Below are 16013 nucleotides of genomic sequence, written 5' to 3'. Positions count from 1 at the left end.
GTGTCTCTTCTTCTTCTTCTTCTTTTGTAAAATAAATTTATTTATTTATTTTTGGCTGCGTTGGGTCTTTGTTGCTGCATGCAGGCTTTCTCTAGTTGCAGCACGCGGGGCTACTCTTCGTTGTGATGAGTGGGCTTCTCATTGTGGTGGCTTCTCTTGTTGCAGAGCACGGGCTCTAGGCACGTGGGCTTCAGTAGTTGTGGCACACGGGCTCAGTAGTTGTGGCTTGTGGGCTCTAGAGCTCAGGCTCAGCAGCTGTGGCACACGGGCTTAGTTGCTCTGCGGCATGTGGGAATCTTCCTGGACCAGGGCTCAAACCCGTGTCACCTTGCACTGGCAGGTGGATTCTTAACCACTGTGCCACCAGGGAAGTCCCTGGTGTCTCTTCTTATAAGAACACTAATCCCATTGGGCCAGAGCCCCACCCTCATGATCTCATCTAAACCTAATTATCTTCCAAAAGGCCCACCTCCAAATATCATCACAGTAGGGGGTTAAGGCTTCAGCATATGAATTTTAGGGGGACACAGACATTCAGTCCATAACAGTCAGCAAACATTGATTCAGAGACCATTGCTAAGACATTTAAGTTATCAGCTTGGACTGAGACAGGCTGGGAACTGAGACCTGGGACCCTTTTCTGCTGTGCTTGCACCTGGACAAAGGTCTCCTCAGGCAACAAAATACAAAGAAACTGTATGGGACTAAAAATAGCTGTGTATATGCACAGTTGAGGCAAATTATGGACAACAAGATACAAAAAGACCAGAAACCCAACTGCCACTTCTGAGGAGCTGGGAGCAAAAGCCCGGTGCCAGGAGTACAAGCTTGGTACCGAGCATGCACCCTGCAGCCAACTCCACCAAAGGGGTGGGCAGGACACCTAAGCCACCTCTCCCGGCTGACCCCTGCACCTGTATCTACCCTCACCCCACCCGAAACAGCTCGCTCCCTGCTCCAGGAGCAAGCAAGGGAATCTGTTACTTGTTTTTGCTCCCTCCTGCTGCAGCAGGAGGCCCCAGTAAAGCCTTGCCTGAATTTCCTGTCTGGCCTCTTATCAATTTCTATTGATTAAGAAAGGTCAAGAACCCAGGTCAGTTACAGGACCAGCATCCAGACAAACTGGCATATTCTGTGTCACTGAAGGACAGATAAATTCTATATGCACCAATGTTTATCCATCTTATCATTCACTCATGTATTCAGCAAACATTTCTGGGCGCTCACCTAGGCAGGCAGGGGCGGGATATAGAACTGACGCTCTAGTGGGGGAAGACAGAAGTAGAGAGAAAAGCCCAATGCACTGGGCTATGTGCTGGGACAGGGAAAGTCGGAAGGCATTCTGAGAGCTTGGAGGAGGAATCATGTAGACTGGGGGCATTAGAGAGTGTTTACTGGGACAGGCAGCTCCTGAGCTAAGAGCTGAAGGATGAGGAGGTACTGAGGGGAAGGGCTTTCCTGGCAGAGAGGAATTCATGGGCTTTTGCTGGAGACATGAGAAAACATGCGTGTTCCGGGAACTACCTTAACTTAGTATAACTGGAGACCAGATTCAGAGCTGGAGGAACCCAAGCTAGAGACATTCAGAGGCAGATACTAAAAGAAGTTGTTTTTCACCCTGAAGTGAATGAGGAACCGTGAAGGATTTCCAGATCTACATTTCAGGAAGATTAACCAGGCAGCAATGTGGAAATCAACTGGAGGAAAGGAGTGACCGGACTCAGGGGGTGCAAATTAGGAGGCTGTTGGGGTCATCAGTGGACAGAAGTAAGAATTTATAGTCCAAGGCGGAGGAAGGTGGAACGGGGAGGAGGAAAGAGATTTAAGAGATGCACAAGGAAGAGCTGTCAGAACTTGGATGGGTTAAGGGAAAGAGAAGCTTCTGGCTCAGGATGTGGGGACAGATGGAGGAGCCATTCACTAAAACTGGGACCCAGAAGAGAAGCACCATGGTTGGAGGAGGGCACTCAGGTGGCCTCAGCTGTGGACCCAGTGGCTTCAGGATGCCAGACAAGCACCCTAGGGACATGCTGACTTGTTGGATAGACAGAGGTAACAAGATGACATTTTGAAAATTTCACTTTTTTCTTCCTCTTCCCTAATCGTTCCCACCTTCTTCTAGCCAATCACCAGCATCCATATGGCCTCAAAGAGAACTGAAATGTATCAGCAATAGAAAAGAGGGAAAAAAAGTTAATATCCTTTTTTTTTCTCCTTTAAACTAGGCTCAAAAGAGGAGGCCCTGAATGGAGCAGAAGCTGGTGTTTATGCCATAAAAAGGTGAGGATGCAGATGTTCCTTTGGGCATAACCAGCCAAGAGTCAAATACAGAGTTTGGGTCTCTTCTGCCTAAGCCAAGAAATCCAGGCTATCTACTCACCGGGAGAAATAACCCGTTCAGGTTGGAAGCTGTTTCCCATGACAACTGACTGGTGTGCAAGATTTTGAGATTTGTGGTTACATTTCATAGGCAATAACATTAAGCTTGTGAAGTTCAGATGTTTCTTCAGATAATCTCTGGAGGCACTTTTGTAGTTACAAGATGGGGAACAGAATGGTTATAAGCCTTTACCCAAGGGCCTTCATTCCTGTGAATATTTTCTGCCTCATCTTACACCTGTGTCAATAGCCTCATCTCCCTAGAGTTACTTTGCACAGGCAGCGGTTAATTAAGAAGCTCTAAGCCTCTGGCTTTAGGCAGGACTTTATTAGCCACAAGAATAGAAAACAGAGGGCTTGTAAAAATGTAGAACTTAATTAAAAGCATAAAAAATTATAGGTATGTTTTTTCAAAAGACGACGAGGTCTATACTATGCCTCCGCAAAAAAGTAATTAGAATGAGAATAGAGGGAAGGTGAGATGAGACCATCTCTGCTTAGGAGAGGGTGGCCAAAAATGGGAAGGCCCTGGAGGTGGAAGGGTGTGTATGTGTGTGTAAGATGGAAGACATTTTGAACACATTTGTTAAAGAGGAAGTCCAAGTTTAACATGGGTTCAAGTCCTGGCTCAACCATTCATTAGCTCTGTGACTTTAGGCAAATTACTTAACCTCTCTGAGCCCTAGCTTCCTCATTTGAAATAACAATGTGGTTTACGATCATAGTAACCTACATCATAGTCTGTTTCGTATTGTGTTGTGTTGTGTGTGTGTTTCTTTCTTAGGGTACTTCCCCGCCCTTCCCCCATTCCCCCACCGCATAGATTCTAAGCTCCTCCTGAGCAGGAGGGGTTTCTGTGACTTGATCGTCTTGTGTGTCTCTTTTAGTGACTACTATAGTATATCCTCTACAGTGGGCATTCAATACACACCTGGCATATAGTAGGTGCTCTCTAAATATTTGCTGTGAAATGAATGTAGAGTTAGCAAAATTTCTGAATATCTATTTTTCGTCTCAGCCAAAAATGATTGCTACTCGAGGCTAATCAATTTTTAGGTACAGTGTTTAGAGGCCAAATAAATCTGCAATAAAAATGCATGTAATAACCATTACACATTCTGGGCGCAGTGTTCGTAATTGAGGAAGAAGTTCAGCCTAAATACAGGCATATGGAAGTTCAGCCTAAATACAGGCATATGTTTTCTTTTTAACTAGAGTTGTCCCTCTGAAGGGCTGACAGTGACTATAAAAATCAGTTTGTCCTTTGCTGCGCTTCTCTTCCTTTAATTTGGCTTCAAATCATCCCAATTAGGTAGTAAAAGGGATCGCTAAGCAAAATGGAAAGAGCAAAACAAAAATAACGGCGAATACGGCTTGGTGTGTCATTTGCGCCACCCCGTAGTTCTCGGCAGACGTAAGGGCGGTGCGCGCGCTTTTGAAAGCCGGGCGGGTTCCCATCGCAACGACAGTTGCCGAGTGCTTGTTTTGGCAGTTGGGACGTCCAGGCGGTCGCGGCGTGTTGTCGGGGGCCACTCGGGGCCAATTTTCAAGACACCTTTGGCTTGGACGTCTCGTCCCACCGCGCGGCTCCGGTAAGGGGAGCTTTTGCGGGTTCTTTCCGCGCGTGGGCCTGGCCGGGGTTCGCCCCACCCCGAGCCGAGGCCTCTGCGTTTGCTTTCTTGACAGCTGGGGGCCTGGAAGGCAGGTGGAAGACGTTGGGAATATGGCGTTGAAATGGGAGTTATCTTAGGAATCGTTTTGGCGACCCGAGTGCGCATCTGCATAATGGGGTTAGGTGGGGATTTCCAGAAAGAAATTACCCTTTTCTCCAATCAGAGCTTGACAGTTGTACTTCGTATGGAAGCTCCGTAGAAGACGGTGGTTAGACAGGTATGGGAAGCCCTGCTCTAGCAAGCTGCCATTGTTTTACAAAGGGATACCGTGAGCCCCGGAGCGGGTGGAAGAAGGATTTTAACAGCCTGCATCTGTAAGCTCCTGGGTCCGGGGATAAACAGTGGGTGTCTTTACCTCCGGGAATCCTACTGAGGGTGTCAGGTGTAAAGGACCTTAGAAATAATGTGATCGGAACTTTCCCGTTCTGTTTCATTCTACTTTTTTCGTCTATTTTGTTTCTCTTTTCTCAGTTATCTTTACTTTTTCTCCCCTCTTTCTGCTGCCTAGCTACACTTTAGCTTTGCCAGTAGTATCCAGTATTGGTTTAGTCCTAGGGTCCAAAAGTTACTGACATCTGATCTAGTAGACCTGTTGATTAGCTTGCTGTCCACTTTTTAGTATTGCTTCTCAAACAGTACTTGACTTTTTAAAAATACCCTAAGTATTCGACAAACTATGAAATTCTGCCAACAGTCATATTACTCTCATTTCTAATGTATCATCATCTAAAATATTTACAATTTTATGCTTCCTAAGAACTTTTTGATTTAGATTAGTATGGTAATTTAGCAGTATATATATATATATATATAGATAGATAGATATAAAACGTGTACATACAATATATACAGAATCTGAAACAGAGTTAGGGCCAGTGGTCAGAAGCTATTTATCAGTAGAGTTAGACCTAAACTGTGTAGTAGTGAAAAAAGTTGCCTCCGACATCTGTGGAATGGATAGGATATATTTAGGTGCAAGTAGGTTGGAGTAGAAGGTGGGACTGAGTCCTAGAGTGTCCTAGAATGTAATGAAATGTTAAAAGGCTTCTGTTTAAACTTAGGTTTTTTAAATTTTTTTTAATTATTCATTTTATTTTTGGCTGCGTTTGGGTCTTCGTTGCTGCGCGTGGGCTTTCTCTAGTTGCGGCGAGCGGGGGCTGCTCTTCATTGCGGTGCGCGGGCTTCTCATTGCGGTGGCTTCTCTTGTTGCGGAGCACGGGCTCTAGGCGCACAGGCTTCAGTAGTTGTGGCACGCGGGCTTCAGTAGTTGTGGCTCGCAGGCTCTAGAGCGCAGGCTCAGTTGTTGTGGCTCACGAGCTTAGTTGCCCTGTCGCATGTGGGATCTCCCCAGACCGGGGCTCGAACCTGTGTCCCCTGCATTGGCAGGAGGATTCTTAACCACTGCACCACCAGGGAACTCCAACTTAGGTGTTTTTAATTGAAGGGAGGTTTCATTTTTAACACTCGTGCTGCTTCTAACTATTGTTACCGACTCGGGTCCTTGAACTCTTTTATCAATAGAAATTGATAGGAGGCCAGATAAGGAATTCAGACAAGGCTTTATTGGGACTCATGCTGTAGCGTGAGGGAGCAAAAACAAGTAACAGGTGCCCCTGCTCCCTCCCTGAGGAGGGTGGGCTGGTTCCTTAAATAGGGTGAGCTTGGGGGCGGATGGGTGGGTGGGGCAAGAGGCGTGGCTTAGGTGGTCTGCCCACCCCCTTGGCGGTGCTGTGTGCAGGGATCATGCACAGTACCCTGCTTTTGCTCTTGGCAGCTCAGAAGTGGCAGTTGGTTTGTGGCCTTTTGGTATCTTATTGGTCATAATTGCCCCAGGTGCAAGTGCAAGCACTCCGGTAAAAGATCCAGGTCCCAGTCTATCTCAATATCAAATCTGCCTTATGCTGAGGGGTGAAAGCCAGTGAGACATAGAAGGCAGTAAGATTTCCAGGATACCATTCTTTCCAGGCTTATTTGCATCCTGGTCTTCTGGCCCCTTCTCAGGCTACCTTGTTTGTTTTTCATTTCTCAAGTTGAGATTCCCTAGAGCTCTCAGTTTTCTATCTATACGTACTTCCTAGGTGATTTTATCCAGTCTCTTGGCTTTAATACCATATACATGCTGATATCCCACAAATACACATCTTCAGCTTAGATTCCAGACCGATATCCAGCTGTCTATTTCACATTTCTACTTGGACGTCAGACTCAGGCATTCAGAATGGTTTTCTGATCTCAGTAGTGGCGTCTCTGTTCTTTCAGTTGCTCAGTCTGAAAACTGGAGCTATCTTTGACTTTTCTCTCATTCCTAACAACAAACCAAGCATTAGGAAATCCTACTGGTTCCAGATTCAGAACAGCCAGAACCCAACCGTTTCTCACCGTCTCTACTGCTACTATCCTGATCCAAGCCACCATTATCTCTCCTGATTATTGAAATAGCCATCTTATTGGTCCGATTGCCTCTGCCCTTGTTATCTTCAGTTAATCAACACAAGCCATAGTGATCCTGCTGAAACATAAGATGGAGTATATCACTTCACCTCCTCTGCTCAAAACCCTCTAATAGCTTCCTGTTTCTCACTAAAAGCTGAAATCCTTATTGTGGCTAAAGCTCTCTAAATAAAAGCCAAAGATGTTATGGCCACAATGCTCTACTTGATTTGCTATCCTCCATCCCCAAACTTTGCTTCATTTCCTTCTCCCTCTTGCTAGCTCTGCCCACTTAGCTTTTCCTTGAACATTTCTGCCTCAGGACCTTTGGGTTCATTACTCCCTCTGTCCAGCAGACTTCCCCTAGGTATTTGCTTGGGCTAGCTCCCTCACTTCCTTCAAATGACACCTCCTCAAAGAGACCTCCCTTGACTACCCTAACACAGATTTCAAGCCCTTTTGTCTCCCTTCACTTGGTGTCTGTTTCCCCTGACTATATATCATCTTATATATTTATCTGACTGTTTGTTTGGGTCTTGTTCTCTGCTGTGTCTCCAGTATCTAGAACAGTACCTGGTGCATGGTACATGCTACATAAGTATAAGTTGACTGAATGAATGAAGATTGGCTTCCCACAGGTAGAGAGAAGTCTTAGAAACTCATTGAGATGCTCCCTCACAACTTCCTGTGAGGAGAGATGGAGATGGAAAAATGGGAATCAGAATCTCACGGGGGAAATTATTTCCAAGGTAGAAATACCTCCTGAACCCACTCTGTTAAAAATAGTTTATCCTTTCCCAAAGATGTGAAACTTGTTCCAGAAAAACTTGTTCCTTCCTTTCAGTTGAATGTCACTTGATTAAGTTAGTATATTTGGCACGAAAAGGGGATTGTTGGTGTTCTGAATTCAGGCAAATCTGAAAACAGTGGTGATTGTAGCTACATTAAAAAAAATGAATAGGCTTCATATTAATAGACCAAGCAGGGCCTTTGAGCGATTTTTTTTTAATTAGCACAGAGTTTTTAAAGATGCTGTCTATTAAGGGATATTAAGGGCTCTGTGCAACATTTAAGCAAATGTTCTCTCTGCCTCCAAGTTTTTTACAGACAATCCAAACACGCTTATAGACATGTAGGAACAGTTTGCTTTATAGTAAATCTAATATGGAACCTAACATTTTTTAAAAAGAAAAATGAATTTAAATTTTTTAATGAAAAGGATTTTTTAAAGAAATATGTTACAGAAGAAATAAAAACCTTGGATTAACTTGCTTGTGTATGCATATTTTATTTTCAAAAACAATTTAAAAATAATAGCTTATTAAGATACAATTCACATATCATAAAATTCACTCTTTGAAAGTATACAATTCAGTGGTTTTTGGAATAGAATTGAATATATTAAACCACTACCTAATTTTAGAACATTTTTGTCACCCCGAAAAAGAAAGCACACATCAACTAGCAGTCACTCCACACGCTCTCTTCCCCTCAGCCCATAGCAACTACTAATTTATCTTCTGTCTGTGGAGTTGCCTTTTCTGGACATTTTGTATAAAAGCAATCATATATGTGGCCTCTTGTGTCTGGCTTCTTTCACTTAGCATAATGTTTTCAAGTTTCTTTCATGTTGTAGTGTATATTAGTACTACATTCCTTTTTATGACTGAATAATATTCCATATTAGACTATGTACTCTGTTGAATAATATTGTATTGTGTGTATTGTGTACCACATTTTGTTTATCCATTCATCATCTGATAGCTATTTCTGTTTCCTCTTCTTGGCTATTATGAATAATGCTGCTTACATAGCCAATCTCTTAAAAGGATATAAAAGACCTGTTAATAACTACCCCCAGGAAGTGTGGGAGGGTACTAGGTGATTTTTTTTTTAACCGTGTGCATATATTATTTTTTAACTGAAACAAAATACCTACTATCAGTAATAGCATGACTTTGGGTATGTAATTGTACTTCTCTGGGTTTCATTTTTCTCATTGTAAATAAAATCAGACTAAATATTTGTCATGGTCTTTTTCAGTTCTCAAATTTTATGTAAATGAGTGATAGTATTACAGGAATTTTTTCTTCATGAATGAAAGATGTATTCTTTATAACTGAAGTGTAACTTTCTCTTTATTTTCATCATAGGACCTTGAGTGATTATTACAATGGAAGAAACCAATAATTTCAAGACACCAAGCAGATTATCTGAAAAAAAGAAATCTGGTAAGATATAAACCTTTCTTCTTTGTTATTGCTATCAGAAATGTCTTTGTATTATTATAGTTTGACCCTTTAATTATTATCTACCACACATGAACAATTTTAGCATAAGTCATTTTTATATTGTTGATCTTAAGAAATAAGACTTCTTTTATAGGCCAGAGTTTGGTCATCTATGAGTTAATTTTATTGACATTCTAACAGATTTGTAGGTTCTCCCTGGTGAAGAACCAACTTAACTTGGACCATTAAGGAACTACTTCACCTTTCTGCCTCTCATACATGGAAAGGTATTTTCCAAGGCAATTCAATGGACAAAGGGTAATCTTTTCAATAAATAAAAACAATTGGATATCCATATGCAAATCAACCCTTAGCTCACATCATATGCAAAAATGGCCAAAATTATAAAATTTCTAGAAGATAACATAAGATAAAATGTTTTGTGCTCTTAGTATATAGATTTTTGTATATTGACTTTGCGTCCTGCACCCATACATACTAAACTCACTTATTCTATTAGCGCTTTTTTTTTTTTAAATTGGGGTCTCGTATTCTTTGTTTTTTTTTTTTTTAAGATGTTGGGGGTAGGAGTTTATTAATTTATTTATTTTTGCTGTGTTGGGTCTTCGTTTCTGTGCGAGGGCTTTCTCTAGTTGTGGCAAGCAGGGGCCACTCTTCATGGCAGTGCGCAGGCATCTCTCTATCACGGCCTCTCTTGTTGCGGAGCACAGGCTCCAGATGCGCAGGCTCAGTAGTTGTGGCTCACAGGCCTAGTTGCTCCGCGGCATGTGGGATCCTCCCAGACCAGGGCTCGAACCCGTGTCCCCTGCAATGGCAGGCAGATTCTCAACCACTGCGCCACCAGGGAAGCCCCTCTATTAGCTTTTTTGTAAATTGCTTAGGATATTGTACATAGTTGGTAATGTAGATGAATAAAGACAATTTTACTTTTTTTTTTTCCCCGGTCTGTGTTACTTTATTTCTCTTTTCTTTCCCTATGGCACTGGCTCCAGTATATTTTTGAATAAAGAGGTATGAGAAGACATACTTGCCTTGTTCCTAATGAAGTATTATGGTAGATGTAGGTTTTTCCCAGATGCCCTTAATCAGGTTGGGGAATTTTCCTTTTATTCCTGGTTATTATCATGAATGGGTATTGAACTTTGTCAAGTGCTTTTTCAGTATCTGTTAAGATAAAGTTTTCCTTTTTAAGCTGTTCAAGTGGTAAATTATGTTAATTTTTAAATCTCAAACCTTTCATTCCTGAGGTAAAGCCAATTTGGCCATAATGTATTTTATGTATTGCTTGATTCAATTTGCTAGTATTTTCTATGTTCATGAGAGATATTGACTGTTTGGAGTGTCTGTCTAGTTTTGGTATCAGGGTATTTTGTATTCATAAAGTAAGATGGGAAGTGTTTCCTTCTTTTTCTTGAAGAGTATTTGTAGAAATGACAGTATTTCTTAACTGGTAGAATTTACCAGGAAAACCATGTGGGCCTGGAGTTTTCTTAGTTGAAAGATTTTTAACTGTGACTTCACAGTTATTAGATGTAGGGCTATTCAGGTTATGTGTTTCTTCCTATGTAAGCTTCGTTAGTGTTTTTTCAAGGAGTTTGTCTATTCTAAGTTGTCCAAATTATTGGCATAAAGTTATTTGTGATATACTCTTATTACCCTTCTAATGTTGGTAGGATTTGTAGTGCTATCTCTTTTTTTCGTTTCTGGTACTGGTATTTTATATTTTCTTTTTTGCTTTCTTGATCAAGTCTGACTAGAGGTTTATCTATCTTGGTGGATGTTTCATGCACTTGAAAAGATATTTTCTGCTGTTGTTGGGTGCAGTGTTCCACAAGTGTCAATTAGGTCAAGCCTGTTGACTTGTTTATGTTGTTTTGTTCAAATCTGCTGTATCCTTACTGATTTTTCTGTTTACTTATTCTATTACTGAGAGAGGAGAGTCTCCAACTACAATTGTGGATGTGTCTTTTTTTTCAATCCTATCAGTTGTTGCTTTACATATTTTGAAACTTGTTATTAGGTACCATATACATTTAGGATGGTTATTGTTGTACTCTGTTCATAGTCCACTTTATGTGGTATCAATAGAGCCACACAGTTTTATTTTGATTAGTGTTTTGATGGTATATGTTTTCCAACCTTTTACTTTTAACATATTTATATCTTTATATTTAAAGTGAGTTTATTATAGACAGCATGTAGTTATGTGTTGTTTTGTTTTTATCCATTCTGACAACTTCTCTCTTTAATTGGAATGTTTAGGCACTAGCGACATGTGGCAATTTAAATTTAGGTTCAAATGAAATAAAATTAAATTACAAATTTACTTCCTTAGTTTTACTAGCCACGTTTCAAGTGCTCAGTAACCACATGTGACTAGTAGCTCCCTTCCTGGACAACACAGATATAGAACATTTTCATCAAGACAGAAAGTTCTATTGGACAACACTGTTCAGACCATTTACATTTAATGTAATTCTGTATGGTTGAATTTAAACCTACTATTTTGCTCTTGTCCCATAGCTCACTGATGATTTCTTTATTTTTTTTCCTTATCTTTTTCTCAGTGCTTCATTTTTGGTAGTTTCTGTTGCTTCGTCTTAAAATTTAGTTACTTTTCTTCTGCTTCTCTAAGGTGGTGTTCTTTTTCATTGTATTTTTCATTCCTTGAAATTCCATTTGGATCTTTTTTCACATCTTTTTCTTTCCTTGTTATGCTCACATTTTCCTTTACATTATTGAGCATATTTTGGAAATTATATCTTAAGGTTCTTATCTGCTAACTCTACATCACTGCCATTTTGTGGTATGTTTCTATTGGTTTATTTTTCTCCTGAGATGGGCCATATTTTCTTGTTTCTTTCATGCCTGTTAATTTTTTATGGCTGCTGGACATTTAATATTATTGAGTGCTGGATTTTGTTATTCCTTTGAAGGGTGTGTGGTTTTGTTATGGTCCAGTTAGGTTACCTGCACATCAGCTTGTTTCTTTTGAGGCTTGCTTGTAAGCTTTGTTCTAAACTTTTTCCATGGGCTAAAATGTAGCTGTACCACTAAGTGAGACTCTTTAGAGGACTTTACTCAATACTCTTGTGAGAGTTACCATGCTCTGGCTGATGGTATTAAACTATTCCTAGACCTGTATAATCTCTGGTAATTGTTTAACCTATTGCTTGCGTTTGGTGCTTTCCTCAGCTTTGGGGGGTTCTGTCCATTGTATGTGCAGGTAAGTACAAACGCTCAAAGAGAGACCTCTTTTCAGATCTTTGGAGCTTTTTCTCCCACTTTTTGGCTCCCTCTTTAGTTCTCTATTCCACAAATTCTAGCTGCTTAAATCTTGTTGACCTCTAATCTCCATCTCCTCAATTTGACAAGGCCTCTGCTGTGTTTCTTTGCACTGCAGCCTGGAAACTGCCTTTAAGCAGTAAGTTAGGTCAATGATAGGACTCACCTCATTTGTTTCTCTTCTCTCAGAGTTTACAGTCTTGCTCTGCCAATTGTCAAGTATCTGAAAACCATTATATCTTGTCAAACTTTCTAGTTGTTCATGGCAAGATGGCAATTCCAGGAGCAGTTAATTGTTCATTAGCAAAAGTAGGACTTCTCTATCTCATGTTTTTTAATGACTGTATAAATACTCTGTAATATAGATATACTATAATTATGACTCTAATGATGAATACTTAGGCTTTTTTGTCTTTTTGCAACCACAAAAGCACATCCCGATATTCACATGTATATGCATGAATATATGATAGTAAATAGTTTAGGCTTTGTGGACCACACAGGAACCCTATTGTTATATTCTTCTTTTTTTTATGATTTTTGCCTGAATCAGTCATTACTATGATGGCTGAAAAATGATATTAAAAAGTTTATTTTATTGTCCTCGAAATATGCTGAACTCTGGATCCAGGCTAAGTCAGTAGGGCTGCGTGGTGCCTTATATCTGTCACTGTTTCCTGAAGTCCTGTTTACCGTCTCCAAAAGGCTCAGCCCCTGGAGAAGCTGGAGGTGTGTTTAGAAGGATATGTTCCCAGGAAGAGAGAGAGGTTTGGAGTCCAGACTGATGGCAGTCAAGTACACTGAATTTGTCTCTCTGTTCCCCTTTTCTGGCTCCAGAGAAATAAGACAGTCACTAGTGAGATTGGTGCCATTCTGTGCCGTTACTTTCTATACTTTGAATTTTCTCAATTCAGAGATCTTGTCCCTGGTTTTGTCTTTGTTCTAAGGCCTCCTCAATTTCTCTTTTTTTCTGGACATGGAATCTAGATCTTCGATTTTGAAACCAGAATTGAACTCTTGACTCTAGAACGCTGGTTTCTTTAGCAAGTTGCTCTCTGGAATCAATCCCACGATAATGGTTGTCCATAAATGCCTTGATAAGGGTGTGTAATTGAGAGGAGTGTAGCTGATATGACACTGTCTGTCTTTTCTACTTTGAATGTTCTTTCAGGGTGATCTTGGCCTTGGCTTGATTCTGAGTCCTACTCAGATTCTGATCTTTTCTGGAATCAGTTCCTAGCTCTTTGATTCTGAAACCAAATCTGTATTCTAGACTCTTCAGTGTTATTAAAGCAAGTCTTCGTTTGGTAGCATAACCTGGATAAGTTGTTTGGTTGAAAGCATTGATGAGGATTTTCAGTTGATCTTCTGTGAATTCGGTGCAGCTGTGTCTACACTTCATTGCCATGGTGTTGTTTGGAGAGTTGTCTTGGGTCATGTTGGAAGAGAGTCATGAAATCTAAGGATTTGACCAAGAGACCGTCTTTATCTATTTTTTAACAACGCTTTTAAAATGTAAAAATCGATTCTTAGCTTGTGAACCATACAAAAACAGGCCGTTTACTGACCCTGTTTTAGTGTTACTGTCAGATCGAGCTCTAAAAGTAGACTTGGTCAAAGGATATCCATTTAAAATTAGGATAGTGTCAAATTGCTTTCCAAGACTTTGCCAGTTAATACTCTTTAAGAATAATATATTGAGAATGTTAGGATGCATTTGTAGATGTCTTTTCAAATACTAATTTTATCTTTTATTTCTCTTTCTGACGTTTAGCATTGTGTTTAACTCCATGCATAAATATTCCTGCCTCTCCGTTTATGCAGAAGCTTGGCTTTGGTACTGGGGTAAATGTCTACCTCATGAAAAGGTGAGTATAAGATTTCAGATGAATGTTTTTACATGGAACCATAGTTCCACTGTACTTGGAGACAAAAAGGAATATGAAAATTCAAATATTTAGATTTGGGGTATGTTCATAACTTTGCCAGAGCTTTGCCTGGTATACTTTTCTCCTAGCTTCCTCCTGATGGATTATTAAAGGAGATGCAATTTACTTTGTAATTTTTCCTTGGCTTGTTTAAGAAGGGAAAAGGACAGAGGAGAGGGGTTCCTGTATGATACCAGTGTTGGGGGATATCAGTGATTATTAATCCCTACTATCTGGAGAGTTGCCTTCTCAAGATATTCTCTTCTAAAGAAGTAAAAGTTTTTTTATTTCTTATGTCATCATTGTTAAGTAAGAAGGACAAATATGTGATTTTAAAGTAGGAAAATCGTATTAAAAGAAAAATGAAATAGAATAGGGGCTAATAGCTAATAATATTACACATGACAACAAACACATTTTATTAAAAGTTGTTCGTTTTATTCATTTCTCTGTACCTAGTTTCATGTTTATTAAGTGGCAAACAGTTAAGCCGTTATGTATTTGCTTAATGTGTTCTCGGAATCAGCCTGACTGGTCCAACCCAGCACGTCATTGGCTTCTCTAGGTTTATATTGTTTCTGAATAGAAATACTGTAATAAAAAGCTAATGAATTGAGAATAGCATAGCAGTTATATATAAGTGGGTATTCTTGAAGCATTTATGCAGTTTAAACACCCCCTTTGTGTGTTTGTATGCTGTACGTTTTGTGAACTTTCATTTTTTAATGTCTAAAACTCTTGTCTAAGTTATTTTGAAAGAAAAAATTTCTCACAGGTTCATGGCTAGTCTCATTTTTCTCCCTTTTAAAAAATATTTTTAAAAAGTGAAGTGAGTTGTTAACAAAGTTATACTGTCTGTGACTTAATTAGGAAGCTTCAGGTGACTGATTGAAAATAGCAGTTCCTGCCTGAACCTCCCAGTCTTCAGGGTGGCCCTGTTAGCTTGGGATTTTCCTTGACCGGTAGCCTAGAGATTTCCTTTGCTTCTCTGGTGAACTGGATCCTCTGTTTTTCTGTATCTCATGTCTTAGTATTTCTTGGTTTACATCTCATTTTGGTTGAGAACATTTGGTAGCGCCCCATGAAAAGATGCACAGAAGACATATTTTTGAGAATTTGCATTTCTAAAAACGTTCTCACTTTACCCTCATATTGAATGGCCTTTTTTGTTTTTCTGGGTTATAATTCTCATTCAGAGGTGCTTTTCCTCTAGAATTTTGAGGACATTGTTCAGGTGTTGCTGTTGAGAATTCTGAAGCCCTCCTGACTACTGAGTCTTCTTATGTATCTGTTCTATGTTATCTGTTCCTCCCACTGTAATTTCACAATGACATGCATGGGTGTGGGCCTCTTGGAAACTGAAAATTCCTGTTCTTAAATTTTTGAGAAATCAGTTTTTTAAATTACTTTGCTGATCATTTTACCCATTTTTCATTTTTTTAAAAAGTTAATTAATTAATTAATTAATTAATGGCTGCGTTGGGTCTTCATTGCTGCGTGCAGGCTTTTGTTGCGGCAAGCGGGGGCTACTCTTCGTTGCGGTGCGGGGGCTTCTCATTGCAGTGGCTTCTTGTTGTGGAGCATGGGCTCTAGGCACGTGGGCTTCAGTAGTTGTGGCACGTGGGCCCAGTATGTGGTGCGCAGGCTCAATAGTTGTGGCTCACAGGCTCTAAAGCACAGGCTCAGTAGTTGTGGCCACGGGCTCCGTTGCTCCACGGCATGTGGGGTCTTCCCAGACCAGGGCTCGAACCCACATCCCCTGCTCCGGCAGGCAGATTCTTAACCACTGCGCCACTAGGGAAGTCCCATCACCCCTGTTTTTCTGTTCTCTGTCTTGGAACTCCTATTATTTGGATGTTGGATTTACTGGACTGATCTCTGATCTACCTTTATTTTATTTATTTTTTTGGTCTTTTTCTATTTTCTCTTTCTCTTTTTGTTCTATTTTCTGGGAGATTTCCCCAACTTCATCTTCTGATACTTCCGTTGAGTTTTTCATTTTTGTCTATGTTGTTTTTAATTAATTATCTGAAAGTTTTCCTTTTTAAGATGGCATCCTTAGTCTT

The 16013-nt window shown here is 40.2% G+C and overlaps 1 protein-coding gene and 1 pseudogene across 3 annotated transcripts in view; one reads left to right on the top strand and one right to left on the bottom strand.

The window, feature by feature from the left end:
* PBK (PDZ binding kinase) overlaps window positions 1-16013 on the top strand; it is a 60070-nt gene that overhangs the window by 26028 nt on the left and 18029 nt on the right. The window contains exons 3-5 of one of the 3 annotated variants that reach the window (XM_067039973.1): window positions 2226-2280; window positions 8636-8713; window positions 13794-13887. In XM_067039973.1, the coding sequence (XP_066896074.1) occupies window positions 8656-8713; window positions 13794-13887 (152 nt within the window). In that variant the 5' untranslated portion in view covers window positions 2226-2280; window positions 8636-8655. Of the gene's footprint in view, window positions 1-2225; window positions 2281-3804; window positions 3972-4315; window positions 4367-8635; window positions 8714-13793; window positions 13888-16013 lie in introns of those variants that run through there. The other 2 variants (XM_059071367.2, XM_067039974.1) reach the window with 2 other exon arrangements.
* LOC131761484 (double homeobox protein A-like) lies at window positions 12930-13457 on the bottom strand (annotated as a pseudogene).

This window comes from Kogia breviceps, chromosome 8, assembly GCF_026419965.1.
Source record: "Kogia breviceps isolate mKogBre1 chromosome 8, mKogBre1 haplotype 1, whole genome shotgun sequence".
NCBI lineage: Eukaryota > Metazoa > Chordata > Mammalia > Artiodactyla > Physeteridae > Kogia > Kogia breviceps.
This window is presented reverse-complemented; position numbering and strand designations above follow the sequence as displayed.